The sequence below is a fragment of the Salmo salar genome, chromosome ssa12 (genome assembly GCF_905237065.1).
Source record: "Salmo salar chromosome ssa12, Ssal_v3.1, whole genome shotgun sequence".
Classification (NCBI taxonomy): Eukaryota; Metazoa; Chordata; class Actinopteri; order Salmoniformes; family Salmonidae; genus Salmo; species Salmo salar.
The window spans coordinates 29,365,233-29,387,094 of record NC_059453.1 but is presented as its reverse complement, the minus strand read 5'-3'; the positions used below and the strand labels follow the sequence as shown (position 1 = coordinate 29,387,094).

Sequence of the window (21,862 nt, the reverse complement as noted above, 5' to 3'; positions counted from 1 at the left end):
GGGGTCCAGGTCCTGCCGAGGCAGGGGAGGGGGGCCTCCGTCCTCGCTGCCAGTCCTCTCCCTGCGATGGGAGCGCCCCTCGCTGCCACCGCTCCCGCTACCCTCACTAGCCGGGGCCGGGGTTGGCTGGCCCCAGGAGCTCACCTGCTGGTCCTGGGCTGGGCCATCTGAGGAATCCCAGCCTCCTTTGACCTCTCCTCCACCACTGGAGTGCTTCCCCCAGTCTCCTCCCCAGCCTCCTTCTCCACTGCCACTCCCGCCTCCTCCGCTGCCAGAGTGGCCCCAGCCGGACATGCCTCCGGAGGGTGCTGAGTCCCAGCCTGAGTTCTTGGAGGAGGAGTCAGCGGATGTCTTGGTGTCTCCGTTGCCCCAGACAGAGCTCCCTGCGTCTCCGTTGAGCTGGGAGGACTCAGTAGGGGACTGGCCTCCCCAGCCAGGCAGCCCGTGGATGGGGCTGAGGGGCTGCTTAGTGTGGTGGCTGTTTTGTCCGTCAGTGTTAAGGTTGGGGTGTTCCATGCTGCTTGGGGCGTCAGGGCTCATCATGCCTCCCCAGGTGCTGCTGCTGTTCTCGTCCCCTCCCAGGCTCCCGTTGCCCAGGCTACCGTTGGGTGGTAGTGAGGCGGGGTTCGGGCCACCTCCAGCCCCCTCTTGCCCCAGCACGGGCCAGGCCGAGGGGTTGGCGTTGGGGTTCAGGTTCAGGCTAAAGCTGGGCTGGGAGTTCCAGCTGGGTGCTCCTCCACTCCGACCCATGTTGGGCCCTAGGCCGTCAGATTTGGCTCCCTCAGTGGGGCCCATGGTGATGGGGCCTGGTCCAGAACCCCAGCCCCTGCTGCCGATGGCTCCAACTCCCTGGCCACCGCCAGGCTGCATCATGCTAGCTACGTTAGCAACGTTAGCTTTGAGAGAGGAGGGGTAGTGGGCCTGCTGGCTAGTAGCCCCTGCGGCCATGCTCATGTTGCTGCTGGTCTCTGGGTTCGTACAGTCAGCGGCTGTGGCACATTCTGGAGGATTCGCTGGTCGGCTGACGCTGCTGCGACTGATGGAGGGCCAGGCCTCGGTGTCGCTCCCGTCGATGATCACTTGATCCCAGCTACTACCGGTGGTGCTGCTGCTGCGGTCGGTGGCTGGTGGTAAGGCTCCCCAGTGGGGATTCTCATACTGGGCACCAGGACCACTCTGGAAGGGCAGGTCTGGAGGAGAAAAATATGTATTTATTTAACCAGGAGAAAACATTTGTGAGAGAGAGAGACAGACAGAGAAACAGAGAGAACACCATATAATAAACTCCCTCAGCTCTTGGAGGAAGTCATTGTACTGTATCTCCTTGGTTGGTTAAACTGTTACCATCCGACTTGGCAGCAGTGAGAGGAGAGCAATGGTCACGCTCTCCTGGTCTGTTCTCCAGTCAGACGCCTGCCATAATCAGAATGTACAGCAGACCATGCCCCATATCCTATTAGCTATGGCATATCCATATATTCCTGCTTTGGTGCAGTCAGATGTGGAGTGACTGTGAGAGATAGGAGCCCTCCCTCTCCTACTTTCACTCCCACTAGCCCTCCTTCCTTCCTACTCTTCCTCTATGTGAGTGGGTGAAATGGAACCCTCCCTCCCACCTGCTCTCTCCCTCTCCCCCCTTCCCTCCCCCTGAACAGAGAGGCCCATTAGTCTCCATGTAGTCTCCCCTAGCTGTGGCCGTGAAGGGAAGCCCAAGTGGAAAGCTGCTCAGTTATTGAAATGAAACCAAGATGGCTCCTCATCTATCACTCCCTACGCTCTAGCAGGTCCCCACAAAGCACTACCAGGCCTGGGCTGCTAGACACAGCTACACTCCGACACTGTGGAGACTGCGGAGTACGCACATTAAAAAAACTCTGCTGTCTTCAATTCTAGATTTCTTTCCTTCACGCACACTGAAAAAACTAAGAAAATAAATCATAAAACAGCATAAAAATGTATAATAATCAGAATATTTAAAAAATGCTCCTATTAATATATGTCCTCACACCAAAAGAGGGAGAAAAACAAGATATACACTACCGTTGAAAAGTTTGGGGTGACTTAGAAATGTCCTTTTTTTTTTAAAGAAAAGCTTTTTTTTTCTTTTTCTCATCAGTCTGTTCTTGTTCTGTGAAATGAAGGCGATTCCATGTGAGAAATTGCCAAGAAACTGAAGATCTTGTACAACGCTGTGTACTATGCCCTTCACAGAACAGCGCAGAACTGGCTCTAACCAGAATAGAAAGAGGAGTGGGAGGCCCCGGTGCACAACTGAGCAAGAGGACAAGTACATTAGTGTCTAGTTTGAGAAACAGACGCCTCACAAGTACTCAACTGGCAGCTTCATTAAATAGTACCCGCAAAACACCAGTCTCAATGTCAACAGTGAAGAGGCGACTCCGGGATGCTGGCCTTCTAGGCAGAGTAGCAAAGAAAAAGCCATATCTCAGACTGGCCAATAAAAAGAAAAGATTAAGATGGTCAAAGAACACAGACACTGGACAGAGGAACTCTGCCTAGAAGACCAGCATCCCAGTTACACCTCTTCACTGTTGACATTGAGACCGGTGTTTGGAATAGCCTTCATTTCTCAGAACAAGAATAGACTGACGAGTTCCAGAAGAAAATTCTTTGTTTCTGGCCATTTTGAGCCTGTAATCGAATCCACAAAAGCTGATGCTGTAGATACTCAACTAATCTAATGGCCAGTTTTATTGCTTCTTTAAAATCAGAACAACAGTTTTCAGCTGTGCTAACATAATTGCAAAAAGGGTTTTCTAATGATCAATTAGCCTTTTAAAATTCTAAACTTGGATTAGCTAAAACAACGTGCCATTCAATTTGTAAGTCGCTCTGGATAAGAGCGTCTGCTAAATGACGTAAATGTAAATTGGAACACAGGAGTGATGGTTGCTGATAATGGGCCTCTGTATGCCTATGTAGATATTACATTAAAAAACATTTTAAAAAGACGTTTCCAGCTACAATAGCCGTTTACAACATTAACAAATGTCTACACGGTATTTCTGATCAATTTGATGTTATTTTAAAAATTTACTATTTTTTTTGTTGCTTTTCTTTCAAAAACAAGGCCATTTCTAATTGACCCCAAACGTTTGAACGGTAGTGTAAGTCTAGCCCACACTGTGCAACATCGCCTCAGCCTGCAGACACACAATGATCTCACTAACACCGATGAGAGAAACCAGTCCCGGTAACAACTAATAATAGGCTCATTTCATGCCATGAGGCTGTAATGAATCAATGGCCTTATTAATGCTGCTGGAGAGAGGAGAGGAGGTATTGATCCACCAACCACCATGCAAAGCCAAGCCAACCACTAAACTGGTCTTATCTACAGAGAGGACCTAAGAGGACCTCCTGCTTATGTTATGAAACTGCTCATTGTTGGAGGCTGTATTATAATCAATTTGTTTTTGTAATTCACAAATCCAATAAGCTCATCAATTGTCATATCAAAAAGAAAAGTATCCCATTGCTAGCTATATTATCTATGACACAAAAGCATTCTCAATGTCAAAGTTGTCTTAGACATTTAGAAAACGTATAGCCTCCGGCTTTCCTTTGACGCGTCACAGAATTTTTTATTAATATGCGTTTGTGTGAATGTCAGGTAGGCCGTATTTGGGCATCACCTCGTTTCAAATAGAGATTCTTACCTTCTATTAGCTCGCTATTGGAGTCCATTGGATTCTATCAGATCGTTCTGTGATTTGCATAATTGCCTGGAGTTTATCCATCACAGATAAAGCTATGGTCAACACCATCCTGTCAAATAGTGGGGGGACTAGCTTCCGTTTGAGACACACTGACTGACAGAAATGTGGTTAGGCTTAAGATACTGACGCCTCTGAGTCCCTCCAAATGCAATTTTCCCCTCAACATACTTATCTCCTCTTCTCAGACTGCCTTATCACAAAGAGTCGTGTGTGTGTGTGTGTAGAAAGGCACAGACACACACACTGTAGGCTATATAGCTCTACGCATGCACACACGCAACCTGCAATCAGCTCTACACTTCCTAGAAAGTGTAACCACAGAGGTACCACAAAATTCCCATCTCAAATCCTAACTTCCAACAATGTTGCAAAAGATTCCCCATTAAAAGTTTCTCCTACTACATTTTTGGTGAGAAAAAAAACAAGTGAGCAGGCTGTTCGGTTCTGCCCCCCCCCCCTCTCAAAACTGCACAAATAGAAAACATCTAGGGTCAAGCTGAGCTGCCCGTCTAAGACACATCATCCCACAATGCACAGTGACAGACCAGCGTGCATTAGGCCGAGTGATCCTTGTGTAAGCACACCATGGATCCTTCTGCAAGTACCCTATATGCTCTGTTCAAAGGTAGGGCAATATAAAAAAGGGATTAGGGTGCCATTTGGGACAACTTTTCTATGGCTTTGTTCACTTAGGAACACATATCTCCATAGCACATTGATCATAGCTGTCCATTGTTACTCACCGGGACTATTTAATACATCTTAAACCCACAACTGAACCACAACCACCATCACTTCCTCATGGCCTTCGAGAAACAAATGCATCAAAGTCAGTACACATAACATCTTATGTCAGTGGCCAGCGCCCACAACAACCAAAGAGGTTTAGCATGATTTGTATATTTTAGGAGTGGTTCCAACAGAGAGCCCTGTGTGGGTGTGGGAGAGAGTCAGCGTCTTTGGCAGGCTTTTGCTTTGGTAGGTTTGGCACCGTTTCAACACCATTGTTTTGGTGCCGTACGCCTGCCTGCCTTTCAGTCAAATCGGAGAGTTAGCTAACCGCTAACCTAACATGCAAAAGCTTATTGTGGGGGTTGTCGTCAGCAAAACAATGTCAATCCATGTACCTGCAAGGCTGCTAGGTTTTTGTTTATATGTGAGAGGAAGGAGAGAGAGAGAAGACGACAGCACCAGCGGTTCTGACGCACACTAGCCCCCCCCTCTCTCTGGGTCTCTTCAAGCCGCCGAGCAGCAAGGAACGCCATTTTATCAGGCAGACCTGAAACTCAGCCAAGAGCTCAGAGGCTGCTGCCTGCAGCAAGAACGTCTCGCTCTGCCCTCTGCTTTCTCCCTTTCATTTAGTCGCTCCCCCGCTCTCTCTCTCGCACACATTTTCTCTGAAGGGGCATAAAAATAGGTTGCATGATAAATCAATCATATACTACACAGAACAGCGTGCAGCTCAGTCCTATTTTTCCCCGTCACTGCCTGTCACGAACAACTCTACGAGAAAAACAAAATAAAAACCTCGGAATAGAGAAAGAGATAAAAGAGCTGACGGCAGCTGTAAACGGGGTCAGGGGTAGAGTGGAAAAATACCTGAAGAGAGGTGGTGCTGCTGCAACACCATGCTGTGAGGCGCTACGCAGAGCGGGGAGACGCGGCAGCCATCGCCATCCTCCTCCATTCAATATGTCTGCTACTGCTCGCTGCAAAGCATCGCAACTGCTTACTTGACATGATGCCAAGAAATTGAGGCTGTCTGCGTAGTGTGTACGTGTGAGTCACTGTGTGTGTGTGTGTCACGTCTCTTAGGTCTACTCAACCTTGCCCACTCTTTTCCTTACAACTCTGTACGACCTTATTTCTGGTAGGCATTCCAATAGATTAGTGAGAAGTCTTCCTGCTTTGGGGAAAAAGGTGTGTGTGTGTGTGTGTGTGTGAGAGAGAGAAACGGGGGACAATACCAAAACAACAAGGAAAAAAGGGGACAGTTCTGTTCCGTCTCTGTTTGCGTTCAACCGTCAGTAAGTCTAGTTGCTTCCATTCTGGTCCCAATTAGGAGGGCAGTGGGTACGATGGCGCTCGCTGAATGAACAGTGGCGTCAGAAATAAAAACAAAAGGGCTTCTATTCTTTGGTTCTGCTGCGGCTCCCTGGCACCAAAGATGCAGTGCTGTGAGAGCACGCACACTACATCTATCTGCATCAACAAAAACGCTTCACATACCAGCTCAGCTTCCTATCATAGAGCATTAGTCTACTACTCAGAATAAGACAAGGCGACAGCGATGCTAGTAGCCCTGCCGGGGAAACAACTACCAGGAGATCAGGCTGCTGCTGATAATGAGGGTGCTGCTAGCAGGCAGCTCACATGGGGAACATGGGCAGGTAGCCAAAAGTTAGACACCGCCTTTCTCTCCCTATGAAAGCCAGGGTGACGGGGAGAGGGGGAATGGGGGAGGGGTTGACAGTGGCAAAGGAAGAGAGAGAGAGTGGAGAGAGAGTATGTATGAAGAGAAAGGAAGAGACACGGTGCACCAAAAAGGATAAAGTGCCTGTAGCCAACATCATGAGCAATAGCGTAGCCTTGGAGCTAGCTGTGAAATGCAGCAGAGAGCCATACGAATGGGGCCGAACCGGACGCCATTATTCTCCCATTCATTCAACACCGCCAATCCACCACATTATCTCCAGCCAAACCTCACGGTGACGCACCACAAGCAGTAAACGCACCATTTAATCCCCTTTGTCCTCAAAATAGACCCTCTTTCCCCTTTCAGGAAGTTCTGAGTTCCGGTCTCCTGGATCAAAAGATTCTGGTTAGTTTTCCAGAAATGGAGAGACAGAGAGAGAAAAGGAGTGAGAGTGGGCACAGGAGGGTTTAAAACCAGAGAGGAGAGGTAGTTTCCTCTTGGTTCCCTGGCAGAGTCTGGGCTAATGAAGCCACTAGGGGCTGGAGGGGAGAACGAGCGAGCAAGCGGGGAGAGCGAGCGAGAGAGAGGGGAGAGCGAGCGAGCGAGAGGGGAGAGCGAGCGAGCGAGAGGGGAGAGCGAGCGAGCGAGAGAGAGGGGAGAGCTCTGGCATTCTCTCTAGCCTAGTCTGGCTCGAGAACGGCATGTGCTGCAGCCAACTCCATTGACTAGTGCAGTCATTGTCATGCATATACCTCTGAACATTGTTCACTTACGAGGCACTGACAACGATGATCAAAGGAATCGCCTTACAGCTAAAGCACATCAGGCAGTGATCACTGATGGGAATACCTGGCTCAACAGTTATCAATGGGACGTGTTATGTATTGGTCTTTATCCGCAGACAAAACAACAGCGTCTGGAACTGGAATCAAAAGAACAAATATGCCACCTCATCCAGGCGTTTGAAGACAAAGCCAAGGGGCCAAATGAGAAGGGCAGCAGGGCCAATGCGTGTTAACAACATCTAGCCAACAGTATGCCTTCTGGCCAAATGCTATGTCACCCGGGGGCTTAAGAGACAGAGAGTCATGAATGAACCAGCTGTTGTAGACCACTGAGTGCGTTTCCCACAGCACGGATTGCATCTCAGACCCCCACTGTAGCACCTGCTATGCTACTAGACGAAGGCCAGACAGGCTGCAGCACTCACTGGGTTGTAAATCCATCAGCTGTTGTATTGGAGAGTGTGGGGGGTGAGATTGTGTCTCAAGACTTTGGGGTGTGGCGGTTGTGTTGTGCCTAATGAGGACCACAATGTAAATAGGCCTACGACTTATGCGTTTGTGTCCATTTTGATTTAATGCATTGCTGCTCTCGCACTCGAGTCATGTGCATTTTAAAATGGTCAGACAAAATGTATTCATTATTGAACTGTTTGATTGTGCTGTGATCATCCAGGCCCACAGTGTGTATAGCCAGCTGAGCCTGTGGGCAGACAGATGTGAGAGGATATAACTGGATCAAGGCAGTAACTGACTCCCGTAGCACAGCCACAGCAGGCCTCTGGGGCTGGAAGCGCCTGTGTCGTCTGTGTACCCTCTGAAGCATGATGACTACACCAGCAGGGAGGTCAAAGGGAAGCTGACCCCAAAGACAGAGCTCATCTACATGCAGTCTCTCACATTCAGCCTGGGGACAAATTAGATTGGCCCATGTTTGCATGAATTTTGTACCATGCTGGCAGGAAAAATAGTGTTTTCCTCCTAAAATTGAGAGAACGCAGCTAGATACCAAATCAAATGCATGCTTCTCAACACTGCATCCATCCAAAATCTGTATTCCTCACTGTCAGTGCCAAGACTAATGCTGTATCTCGTTCCGTAATTGGCAGTGGAGTACAGCAGTAGAAAAACAAGCTATTCATGGTATGACAAGGCAGAAAGCCAGAGGGAAGAAAAGTTGATCAGAATCCCCAGGGACTTAAAGCCTTCCCCAGCTTGGGCATCTCCTGCCTGGGGCCGTGTTGTGCAGAGGGCCCCTGGGAGAGCTGTCCAGCCAGTCAGTTAAATTAAATAAAACCATTGGATATCAGACCATCAGTGTGTGTGCTTGAGTGCGAATACACACGCTGTGTGTGTGGCGACATGCGTCTGTAATGCCCTGTGCTGCCCAGGGTTCTGCAGAGAAATTGTGTTCACAGTGAAGCTGCAGGCAGCCGCCTCAGAGTAAACATGTCAGTCAGTATTGGAAGACAGCACCACCGAGGAGGAGAGAGATTGGAGTAAAATAAAAAAAGTACATGAACAGACACCGCAGCAAGCTCTTCCTCCGTCTCATCCTCTAAGTGTCGTACAACAATTCACGGCGTGCTCCTCTGTGTACGTTCGGCATTTAAAGACAACAGATACTAGAGGTGTTGGTTGAAATACCTTCCATTGGGATGTGAAGACTGGTGGTCAGAGAAAAGATGCAGGGTCGAGGCTTAAAAAGGAAGACGGTAGGCTAACATAGTGGTTCACCAGATAGCTTGCGTAGACAGCACGCCTCCACTCCCTCACTGGAGGAATAACAAAGCTGAGAGATATTTGCTCAAGGCTCATATTGTTTGTCCACTCACCTCTCTCTTTCGCTCTAAATTAAAGCCCACTGGCAGAGTGGGTCTCTTGACCAGACATGTTTCTCTACGCGGTCCACAGACCCGGTCGCTGGTGAGTTCATTAAAAAAAAGGTGACCGCGGGCGGTAGAGGTTTTGAGTGCTCTCCAGTCTCCACAGCACGTACACTCAGCGGCTAAACACCATCACGGGCCATATTTCAATAGCGTCAAGCTAAAGCCTATCTGCAGTGCACAGAGCCCCTGAAGAAACACAGTTGAACCAATGGGTCAGAGTGGAGGAGAATCTCAGAGTAACACACCATCATCAATTCCCTAATGTCAGTGGACTAGTATGGAGAGAGAACAGGGGTAATATCACCTGCCCTGAGTAACACCAAGGTTTCGGACTGACCCACAGATGGACCCATCATACGAATTTGCGATTCGCCCCATTCTTCCTCAACCTGTTGCAGGGCTCTAACACTGCGGCCATTTTACTTGCATATGTGCCTTAAATATTTTGCTGTCGACCTAGAATTTGAATTCTAGTGCACCTAGGAATTTTTGGGATTATAACTTTAATATCTCAAATACTATTCATTGCGCTCCTAAATGTATGTGGGCGCCTACATTTTTCAACTTAAGCGCACACGTGTGCCTTGTAAAGGTCAGTGTAGAGCCCCGTGTTGAACAGACTCATCCATCTACCACGATGAACTGTGACACGTCATTTCATGGGACCAATTTAGTAACATCAGCTTCTCTATCGAGTTACATGGAGAAACAGGCCACATTCCTACTGAGGAAACAGATCTAACCAAGGGTATGACGCAATAAGCAGGGAACTGACCTGTGTGGCGCTTGCCTGCGGAGGAGGAAGAAGCGGGGTCAGAGGCAGGGGTCACGGTGAGGCTACTCAGGGCTCCGGCTGGCAGTGGCTGACCCCTCTTCAGTAGCTGCTTGTGCTCCTGCTGGCGGAAACGCGGGGGCACCTCACGGGGTGGGTAGCGGGGGCCTGAGGCCGACGACGAAGGCGGAGGTGGGGTCAGCTGCTGTGGTGTTTGCTGGGTGCTAGGGGGGGCGCGCTTCCCATTGGTTCTGACTGAGGAGGAGGAGGAGGAGGAGGGAGGGTGTGAGGCCTGGGGTAGGGTCACACTGGTGGCGGGGTGGTGGAGGGGACCGGGGCTGGGCTTAGCTGGCTCTGGCACTGGAGGAGGACGCAAACACAACACAGGAAGCAAGGTATTAGCTAATGCTGCACAGCACACATCACTAATCCACTGTACTTTACAAGACAACATTGTTGGTTGAATGAGGTTAGTGTTATCATTTCCCTGATCGAGTATGACATGAACACACTGATCATTTGAACTGATGTTCATAGGTTGAAACATCAAACGACCTCTAACCCTAAAGCAACCAGGCAAGGTTTTATTCTCAAAAACGTTACACCCCAAATATCTGACACCGTGTATAACATGGATTGAAAACATATCCCTTATTTTCTAAGGAGAAATCAGGTGAAACTTGGTTAGCATTTCCAAAGTACCATCTTACTAATAACATGTAAGAACCTTCCCAATGAGCCGGCCTGTGCTTGAACACTACCAACAGACAGCCCAGACAACATGAAAGGGCAGGTTCTTACACACACACACACACACACACACACACTCACCTCTGCCTGACCCTGTGCATTCTTCTGTCTATTAGTTCCCCCAGATAGAACAGCCCTCTAATCAAGCCTTGCCCAGACTGAGTGGTATTAGCAGTCGGTACTAGCAGGACCTACTGTGTCAGCCTACTGTGGCTAAAGGAGCTTAGCTGAGCCCTCTGGGTGAGCAGGAGGCTGAGGCTGGACAAGCTAAGAGCTGCCCGAGGGCTGGAGTGGAAACGGCACTGAGGCTTACGGAAGTGTGTGTGTGTGTGTGTGTGTGTGTGTGTGTGTGTGTGTGTGTGTGTGTGTTCGCACCAAGGCTTATGTAGCACAAGTGTGTGGGTGCACATTACGCAACTGCATTGGAAAGAGGTTAACACCCTGCATATCTGACATGGTATGTGTGCTCACTGTCCATGCTGACTAGAAGAGCATGGCAGCCATATTGTCTCTCAATACTTTATGAGCTTCATGAGCTGCTACATCAGTTTGGTGAATGTGAGTACTGTTTGTTGTGGTTCTATACTCCCTAGGTAGCTACAGAGGAGAATTCATAGGTTGGTTTTAAAAACAACAGGCTGGCAGCTATGCCTCAGGGGGGAGAAAGGAGAGAAAGAGAGAAGACGAGAGAGAGCATAGGGATTGGCACAGGAGAGATGCAGATTAGCAACCAGGCAACAGATCTCTCACTCTCCTGGGAACACAGGAGCCACTGTCAGTACTCTGTCACGACACACACAAATGCACACAACGACATTTGAGGTCATATCAGTCTGACTAATTAGGACATCTGCAGCTTTTGTCATTTTCTCATGTTTACCAAGTTGTGGCTCCAGAGAAAATCGAGCGAGAAAGTAACAGGGTGGGACTGTGTAGAATCCCACACGTGAACAGTAGAGGACTGATGTGGTTGACTAGCTGTCCTGTGCTGCAGCAGCGGGGGTTAAAGCAGACACTGCAGGCAGGCCCGCGTCGTATTCCCTCTGCCTGCCAAAGGCCTGTCCCACTGCCAACACCGTTTCTATAAACAGAGCACCCTCTGCACATGAGCTGTGCACCCCTGTGCCTCTGACACACACACTCTCAATATACTTTCAAATATGCGCATACACAACTAAGTTCTCTCGCTCATAAACTGCATACCGCCTGCTGATCCAACTCCCTCTCTGGTCAGAGCTGGCCCCTCCAGCAGCAGGAGCTAGCTAGCTGGTTGGGCGCTGTAGCAGACAGCTTGTGACGCACATATCTGATTAAATTCAGCCTCAGCCCGCCTGACGCAGTCACAGCCAATCAGCAGGCAGGGTGCTGTGTCCTCACCACCCACCCCCCCTCGGCTCTATCCCTCTCTTTCGTCTCCTTCCTCCCTCTTGCCTTTTACAATGTCCACCCTCTCCTGTTTCGTCTCTCCCTCCGCTCAGCCATTCCATTCTCTCCCTTCAACCTGTCCCTCGCCCTCCCTCCCTTTTACTCTCTCGCCCTCCCTCCCTTTTACTCTCTGGTACTCCCTCCCCCTCGTTCATCCAATTCAGTCTCTCTCATTGTTCACTGCTGCTCTGAATCCATTAGAGGAAGCAGATGGACTGCTGGGCTGTTACTGGGCCGGCAGCCTCTCACACACACACCCTATGAATCACAGCTTCTATGACGTAGGGGGAGGGTGTACGTTGTGAGTGTGGATATCCCACAATATGCGAGTGTATCTGAGGGGGGTTGGTTGGTTGTGTGTTCCCACTCTATTCTCCAGTAGCCTCTGTTTAGGACAACACTGGTGCTTTTACAACACAATTAAATAGCTATTAAAGCACTGTGTTGTGCGTGTAAATGATCACAGTTTATCTGGTCTATGATGGGAAATTGCAGTTGTTATTCCAACCAGCTGGGTATTGTGTATTCATTTTAGGAATATTCTGCATTTAATAAACTCAGTGAAAAGAGTACTCAGGAGAGAGTAGCTGTGTGTATGCACACACAAGCGTGTTTGTGAGCATGAATGGCGGCTACGATACGACGTCTCTCGGCTCTAAATAAAATAGATTTAGCAAAACGCTACACATTTCCTTTTTGGGGGAAGAGTTCGTTTTTAATCCATAACGGACACTAAAGCGCTTTGCGGGAGATTTCCGAGGCGAGGGGAAACCAAATCCCTTCACCAGGATGAGAGAAAGCGATATCAAAATGCTGTCTAGTCAAGTTCTCTAGCGACATCATTTGTGAGAGAACTTTTTTTTATATATATGGGAGATTCACCTGTATGTCTGATGGGAGAGATAGCAGGTGATAGGTGTGACATTGCCCTACACCAAAGACTTAGAGGGGAGATTGAGAAATCGTAGGAACACCCAGAGCGAGAAGCAAAGTGAAGGGAGAGAATGAAAGCTGGAATGAATGGAGAATGAGAGTCGGAGAATGGTATAGAGAATTAGAGAGAGTGCAAATGAGTGTGAGAACGAAAGAGAATGAAAGAGAAGGAGCGCAAACAAACTGCAATACTAGACCCTTTCGGGTCGCTAAAGCCTTAAAAACACTATTTGATGTTCAAAGGAGAGTCAATTAAATAAACCATTATAACGAGACACTGTAAATTCCATTAAACCCTCAATGGAGAAGCACTCCTAGACAAACTTGTCATTTTGGCCTCCTGTCCCCCACTCAATGGTTAACTACGCCGAACCCCCCCCCAAAAAGAAAAAGAGATAGATGTACTATTGTAAAGTGGTTGTTCCACTGGATATCATAAGGTGAATGCACCAATTTGTAAGTCACTCTGGATAAGAGCGTCTGCTAAATGACGTAAATGTAATGTAAATGAAAGGGAAGAAAAAGCTTGAGTGAAAAGGATGATGGGCAAGAGGGCCGGCCCTGGTGCATAAGGAGCCACTGGCTCGGTTATGGAGTGTGTGCCTGGCTTTGAAGGGTTCTGGGAATCGTCCATGTCAGAGGTTAGCTACGTGCAGGAATTGTGTGACGAGGATGCATTTTAATATGTGACCGTGTTTACAGTGGGGGAGGGCTGGGTGTAGAACACATAAGTGGATTACAGAAGAGGTTTATCTGCCTCCTGTATGGAGTTACATACATGACTCATTGGAAATCAAATGTTAAAATGTGACTTAATGAAAAGCCATATTCTTCATATCCAAGAAATGCATTGGAAAGTGACGATGTAGCGGAGATTTAACTAAACCATCTGAACAATGAGGTGTATTTGTGTTTAGTGGCCTTGTTTAAAGTGGATACAGGCGTCTGAGGTTCCATCTGTCAGTAGTAAATCCTGTTGCGGGTCAGAGACCCCCACACACACTCACACAGAGATTAAAAGGCACAGCTTTCCACCCCTCACCCTTCCCTGGGTACTAAGCCGTCGCCCGTCACCATGGAGATGAGCAACTGTTTCCCTGCCTAATGCACCTCTGCTCTGCGGGCCTCCTGTGACCCACCACCCCACCCCACCCTGAGCCCCGACACACACACACACACACACACACACACACACTAATGAGCAGAGGGCTCATCTCAGCAGTGTCGACCTGTTCTCTCCACACTTTCTACGTGCTTTAGGAGTCTGGTTGATCCATAGAGACGGCTTGTTCGAATTCACTGTAGTTAACTATGGGTAGATAACACTAAGCCAAAGTCCCACACTTAGATACGATTCAATCAGTCTTCCCTTATCCATACAGTGTATCCAAAGGAGATTGTTGCCCAAAGACTGATCTAAGGTCAGAGGTGTGTTATCTACACGCTATGGTGAGGAGAAGGTAAGCTGATCCTAGATCTGTGCACAAGGACAGCTTCTATCCACGTGCCTTAGGAGTCATGTGTATACCACTGAGCCAATGCTTCCCACGTAGATATGATTCGTCTGCATATCCTCGTCAACACACAAAAATGGCACAGAGTGGTGTTGGTGGTTTGGACATGAAGAGGCAGAATGTGACCTGAAGCAGAAGACAGGAGGGCTGCCTCTTCCAGACATACAGGCAGTCCTGCTCAGCAACACATACCCTCTCCCCCATACAAAGCCTCATCGTTAAATGCCATTAATATCAACACATATGCTTTTCTATTAATCTGCCTCTAAATGTGACATGAGCCCTCTCAGCTGTGATATAACAGAGGGTATATTGAATTGCCTCTTCTGTCTGCTGCGTGTGAGTGATAATCCAACATGAATACATGCAGAAACCCCCCCCCCCCCCCCCTCTTCTCTGTCCCCCCTTTCGCTTCATCCCCCTCGCTCTACTCCTGAAATCAACCCCCTCTACTTGACATGCAAGCAAAGAGACAAAACAATTATCCTTCGCATCCATAAATCCACAGGACATAAACCAGGATCCATTCACTCACTATTAATTTACAGAGTATTTATTAATGTTGCAGTTAGACACAGAAAGACGATGGCGCCCCTCCCCCACGGGAAAGTCAATTATCCCCCAATTAGATTGCGATTCAAGAAATCCGACTAAAAAGTGTTGACAATTAATTGAATGTGAAATCGCAAATTAATCCAATATGCATATTACGATGTGATGTCGTCCGGTTTCCCGGGTGGAAATAATGCAGTTCTCCTTACAAGGTGACACCTTGTAAATATGTCAGGCGCCGTGGCAATTGTTGGGTTGCCATGGTAGCAGGGCGGGGGGGGTGTGTCTCCTGGGAAGGGGAGAAAACAGCATCGGTAAAGGTGTCCGCATACTTCCCAGCCGAAAACAGTTCGGAAGAGTACGTGCATATAATGATGACATCGACGTTTTTTGTAAAAACACATTTTTTTTGGGTGCGGTTTTCTGGGGCTGTTTGGGCACAGAATTTTTTCTCTCTCTCGTCAAGCCGAAGTCAGTAGCCGAAGTCTACGCCCTTTCGTCGGTGATTGGTCAACAGCAGTGATTCTTCAATAAAAGACTTGTCATTCAACGAGAGACAACTCCTTTTCATGCATTTCTCATTGAGAAATACTACAAACATCTTACTTAGATGTAAAATTGCACAACTAAGAGCTCTTAGATTAATTCTGACTATTTTAAGATGGTGTATACTGGCTACGGCGTCTCAAATGGACAAACCGCACTATTGCCGCCTTTCTCTTTTTCATCAAAGGACTTTTAAGGGAGTATGCAAGTACACTCGTTCGGGTCGCCTAGCCGACATCGGCTAGCAGCCAGCCGAACTGAAGCATGCCGACGCCTTAAGGGGAAACGTAGGTAAAAGATTGACACGCATTACAGTTTGTTCTTTAACACTTTAAAAAGGCAGGCGCTGTTTTTCTGATTACACCAGGGCTCGGTAGAGAATGCGTCAGGCATACCAGGGTATTACTGATGTTTTCGTGAGCGAATGCCTCGGAAGCTGCCACCTGTTTCCATTAATTGCGTCACTCTGAGCGGGGGGGTATGGTGCATTATGTGCGTGCGCGCAGCACGATGGGGTTTGATTGTGGGGAATAATCAGCGTTCCCCTGCCCTCCATGCTAATAGGGGGCTGAGGTGCACTCCCTCTACCCCAACAGGGACTGCCTGGGTGGGGGAGGCTGGTGGCTGGTCCCCAGTCTCACTGGAGCTCCATGGCTAATGGGGGGCACAGGAGTTAATTCCATAGCGCCAGCGCCTTATCCAATTTTCATACATATGAACGGACCAGGCAAGACCGATTACCGCAAACAAATTGAAACGTGAGCGGAAGGGAGGAGGAAGCGAGAAAAGTGATTGGAGAAGGGTTGAGGCTGCGGGGGTTGTGGGTGTACAAACGTGTGTTAGAGAGTGATGAGAGATCATTGATATGGACAAAGAGACATCACAGCTGCATACTGATTTGCCCGCACACACACCTTATTTAGTGACATGGATGCTAACTGAAGTAAAACAGTCCTATGCTACTTAGAGGGCTCTGTAGCAAATTGAGCGGAGAACATTTTCTCTTTTGCTTACTTTAAAAGTAGGCTATACTGTGTCCATTTAGTTGTTTCAGCTCTACAAGTTGCTTTTTGGTCCTATTCTCTGTAGGTTGACGCTTGAATGCACTCATCCCACTTTCTTTCCGACTCACTTCCTTTCTCTCTCTCAGTTTGTACACTTCTCTGTCATCTGACTACAAACTAACCTTCTCAGTCTGCCGTTAGACGCCGTAAGTCACACCTCGGCTTAAAATGGTTCCTTCTCGCTTGGCGACTCACCAACAGACGGAGCGCAGAGTCTCTTCCCAGAGATAATGAGACAGACCTTAATGAGGTCAGAGGTCAAGGAAGTGCCATTGACCTCTACACAACGCAAACGGACGTCGGGCCAAACCCCAATGACTATTGGCGAGGGCTGTTAGGGTGTTTTGGGGCCAATCCCTGGTAACACAAACAGGAGACACACACACACCTTTTAGAGGGCGAGCTGCTGACCAGTGCAACCTGAACAGATGCTCTACTGGGCTTTAGAGTGGACCAAAGCCCTGGCCCCATCTGTCTAATGCCTGCCTGCAGGGGTTTAACACCTACACGCACTAACAACGACCCCCTGGCTTATTCACACGCAATGACACACATTCTTCACACACGCTAGACTAATTTGTTGGCTAAATACAATAGGAAACGTTTGACATTGGGGACCGGGCGGCGCAGTGGTCTAAGGCACTACATCGCAGTGCTAGAGGCTTCACTACAGACACTACAGCTGTATCCCAACCGGCCGTGATCGGGAGACCCATGGGGCGGCGCACAATTGGCCCAGCGTCGTCCGGGTTAGGAGAGGGTTTGGCCGGGGTAGGCAGTCATTGTAAATAACAATTTGCTCTTAACTGACTTGCCTAATTAAATAAAAGGTTAAATTAAAAACATGCGGAACGGAAACGTACGCAGAAATAGCATACATACTACCGATGTGAGCACACATGCTGCTGGGAGAGAGTGGAACAAGTCACCGTAGAAGGCAAGATGCCCCTTAAATACTGTCACCCCTGGAACTGACTGAACTCCTTACACCCCCCCCACTGTTAGGAGCTCCCATCTGGGTGCCCTCCTCACAAATCACTGGCCAGCACTGCTGAGCTCAGAGGAGGAGTCATTGTGTATCTGTGTTAGACGACGTTGGGCCTGCTCCTACACAGCCCTTATCTGTATGTATATGCCTTTATGGCTCATATGAACTCCCTTAAAATCAGAGCCGATTAGGGCCGTGTGTGTCAGGCAGTCATTCCACTCACCTTTGGTTTTGGTGTCAGCAGCCTAGAAGACACACAGGGAGAGAGAAGTCAGCTGTAAACGTAGAGTTGTTTTTGTTCAGCGATTAATGTGGAGCTAGCAAAACGGTGTCATAAAAGCTTGTCATTAACTAAAACATTAGTGCATTACAGGAAGGAATGTATGTACTTTTACACAACAGGGAAGGAAACTGTTAAACTCATAATCAAAGTAAACATGAGAAATTATATTCCCAGGAAAACTTCATCACATTGCAGGCAGCTCACAATCACATATTCATACAAGGAATGGAGAAATATCTTAAATGAAAAGCCAATTGAAATTAGCTGAAAATGTAGGGATGTGGGACATTGAGACATAACTGGCAGTAGGCTATGTGGGCCTGATTAGACACACAAGGTAAAACGCCTCAGTCTTCAAGACCCAAACAGCCCCACCTGGGAAGACGCCTGCTATAAAGTGCCTTGGCACAGCTGCTGGCTAGTGGAAGTGATAATTACAGGCTGTCTAATCTGTCTGAGTGCAAATGTGTGTGTTAGCAGCCCAATCAATATGGGACTTGTGGGTTCGATACCGATACTAGGGAGGCAAAGGTCACCGATATACGTGCCAATACGTTTTTTCTCTTTTAGGAGGCAGAATGAAAAATCTATTTTTCACAAATTGCACTCCAAAGGATTAACAGATAGTTAATAAATCATCATTTAGACTAAATATTAAAATGAACATTATTTAAGAACATTTTATTTGTGGCCTACATGATAACCACCAAAAAGCCACTATACCCTCTATGAATACAAAAGTAAATAAAAAACGTATTCAGTTGACCTTAGGTACATCTTTAAGTTGTGTCCATCTACGGCAGTGGATAAGAATGCAGAAGTGAAGCACCACAAGCACACTAATAAACAAGAATGTCTGAACGAGTTCCTAATGTCGCCACTAGATGTCAGCATCTGAACTGAGTAGATTCACTACAGTGCTTTAAACAGTCCAGTAAAGAACCACTATGCAACCTCGCAACAAAAGCTTGTTATGACAAGCACGCACTAGATGTTCATTACGAAAATGTTTTCTTACCGAAACCATAATATGAATTATACTGTTATTCAATACAAAATATGTATTTGGCTATATATTTCAATGGCAGGTGGCATGCGCTGATGACTGAAAACATTCACGCAGGAAAATGCTTGCCGCGCTGGTTTTAGTCACACACGTTCACGGATGTATCACGGATGAGTCAGTGTTCACTTTGGCGCAAGTCCAGTCGCACATAAGTAGCACAGATTGCTAGCTAGCTAGGCTAACTACCTTGCTGGCTAGCTAAGTGAGCATACGATGAGGACAGGGCTCCTTGCTTGGTAAAGGGCACTTTTGATTATTTCCTCATTGAAATACGCCGTCGCTGGCTGTGGAAAGCCACCATGCACACTCTCACGTCCTGGCGGACTGAAGGATGTTCAAGGAGCAGCTCTCAGAGCGCCCCCTCCAGGCAAACATTGAAAACGAATTTGTTCATTCTATGTATATAATATCAGCGCTTTATCTGTGGAATAAAGCCAGAAACAAATATTTCTGTGAAAAGGCTAATATCGGCCGATAAGATCGGTCAACTGATTTATCTGTCGGGCTCGAGTACGCGTTTGCGCATATCATTGTGTTTTTATATGCCTGTGTGTACAATTGTATGACTGTGCGTCTATGTGCGACAGCAACATGTCCTTGGTTACCAGAGCCAGGCTAGTGTTTCCAACAGAGCAGTGTGTGTAGCTAGTGTGCCAGCTCTAATCTGTGTTTAAATAGGGTCCATACACCTGGCAGTGTGCTGCCTGCAGGGTTATAGGCTCTAGGCTAATCCATGAGGTTAAACTAGGGAGGAACTCCCACACTCAGTCATATATAGAGACTATACTGAACACACCTACCTGGGGAACAGAACTGAATGAAGGAGAGGAGGGAAGGAGAAGTTTTTCAGTAGGAGGTACTCAGTTTGAGGAGAGAGACAGACGTAAGAACTCACCTGTTTCTGAGCAGCTTCCTTCTTGGTCTTTTCTTGCTTTTTATTTGTATTTTCTTCCATCAAATGGTTCTCTTCTCGTGTTGTTCGCTTCTCTCAGCTGCAAACAGAAAGGGAGAGGTTTTCAGAACAGGGCAGAGAGGAGCAGCAGGCTTTAAGTTCAGTAACCTAGGGCTACAATTTCCCTTTCATCCGCTTCGAGGTCAATGTCAGAGCTAGCAAACTTTGCCAGAGAAGACTTTTAGCTGCCAAGCACATTCAGCATTTCAGAAGTAACACATTGAGTTGCTTCTTAAATGCAATTTCCTTCATGACCAGAGAGAGATTGGGGGCGGGGGGGGGGGGGAAGCAACAGAGACACCCGGAAACTGACAGAGGGAGAAATGGGGGGAAGAAAGGAAAAAAGGAAAGAATGAGAAAGAAATAACAAACTCAAAACCTTTCCCAAAGTCTGTCTCCAGTGGCCTGCCAAGCAGCCAAAGGAGAGATCAGATAGCTGGAGAGCCTGTGAGAGAAAGTGGTTTATTTAAGCCTTTATTTGTTTTGGCTGAAGTTCCGTGACGGTTTCTGGAAACTATTAAAGGCATATGTGTATACGTATGTGTGTGTGTCTAAAGCCTGCTAGTGCCGGTTAGCCATTTCAATCTGGTCAGTGTTGCCAGCTAATAAGGAAGTGCCACTCAGTGGACATTCTGGTTATTATCTGGTCAATGGGAAAACTCAAAAGTGTGGTCAATACTAGACAGCTTCCAACTGACTGGCTGTTCCTCTCACTGCAAATCCAGCCTGTTATCGTGGAACTCTGGGATCACAACGTACTCTTCAACTCCCTCCACACAAACAAATCGGCCATTGTGCTCTGTCCTCAGCAATAGTAAGGGCATAAACACACATTTTTCTCAGTGACTGAGTGACTGACACACACACCAGAGCTGACCGGAGTTTCTCCAGCCTCAGACAGTGTCCATAGGGGCCTGCACATGAAAACATTGATGAATTATCATAATAATGACGGGAGAGTAATGACATGCCCGCCTCCCAGTGTGTTGCCTGTTGGTAGGGGAATGGAACTGTCAATCAGAGTGACAGGCAGAGGCAGGCTGAGAGTGAGTAATGGTGGGGAGGAGTGTCCATAGGGACAGCCATGTTCTGACACACACAGAGACAGAGAGACAGAGAGACAGAGAGACAGAGAGACAGAGAGAGAGAGAATGGCCATTAACCTGTAAGGGCTAGGGGGCAGTATTTGCACGGCTGGATAAAAAAATGTACCCGATTTAATCTGGTTACTAATCCTACCCAGTAACTAGAATATGCATATACTTATTATATATGGATAGAAAACACTCTAAAGTTTCTAAAACTGTTTGAATGGTGTCTGTGAGTATAACAGAACTCATTTGGCAGGCAAAACCCTGAGACATTTTCTGACAGGAAGTGGATACCTGATGTGTTGTATTACCTTTAAACCTATGCCATTGAAAAACACAGGGGCTGAGGAATATTCTGGCACTTCCTATTGCTTCCACTAGATGTCACCAGCCTTTACAAAGTGTTTTGAGTCTTCTGGAGGGAGATCTGACCAAACAAGAGCCATGGAACGATGATGGCCCATTAGACACCTGGCGCGCGAGTTCATGTTGGGTACCCTCATTCCAATTCGTTATAAAAGAGAATGCATTCGTCCACCTTGAATATTATTCATGTTCTGGTTAAAAAAGGCCCTAATGATTTATGCTATACAACGTTTGACATGTTTGAACGAACGTAAATATATTTTTTCCCCTCGTTCATGACGAGAAGTCCGGCTGGCTTAGATCATGTGCTAACAAGACGGAGATTTTTGGACATAAATGATGAGCTTTTTTGAACAAAACTACATTCGTTATGGACCTGTGATACCTGGAAGTGACATCTGATGAAGAGAATCAAAGGTAATGGATTATTTACATAGTATTTTCGATTTTAGATCTCCCCAACATGACGTCTAGTCTGTATCGCAACGCGTATTTTTCTGGGCGCAGTGCTCAGATTATTGCAAAGTGTGATTTCCCAGTAAGGTTATTTTTAAATCTGGCAAGTTGATTGCGTTCAAGAGATGTAAATCTATAATTATTTAAATGACAATATAATATTTTACCAATGTTTTCTAATTTTAATTATTTAATTTGTGGTGTTGACTTGACTGCCGGTTATTGGAGGGAAACGATTTCCTCAACATCAATGCCATAGTAAAACGCTGTTTTTGGA

At 47.3% G+C, this 21,862-nt stretch overlaps 1 protein-coding gene across 1 annotated transcript in view; it reads right to left on the bottom strand.

Annotated features, from left to right (window-relative positions):
- Positions 1–21,862, bottom strand: part of LOC106564661 (trinucleotide repeat-containing gene 6C protein) — a 74,497-nt gene that overhangs the window by 32,056 nt on the left and 20,579 nt on the right. The window contains 4 exon segments of the mRNA XM_014130854.2: positions 3–1,190; positions 9,603–9,959; positions 17,595–17,616; positions 19,616–19,712. Of these exon segments, the coding sequence (XP_013986329.2) occupies positions 3–1,190; positions 9,603–9,959; positions 17,595–17,616; positions 19,616–19,675 (1,627 nt within the window). The 5' untranslated portion in view covers positions 19,676–19,712.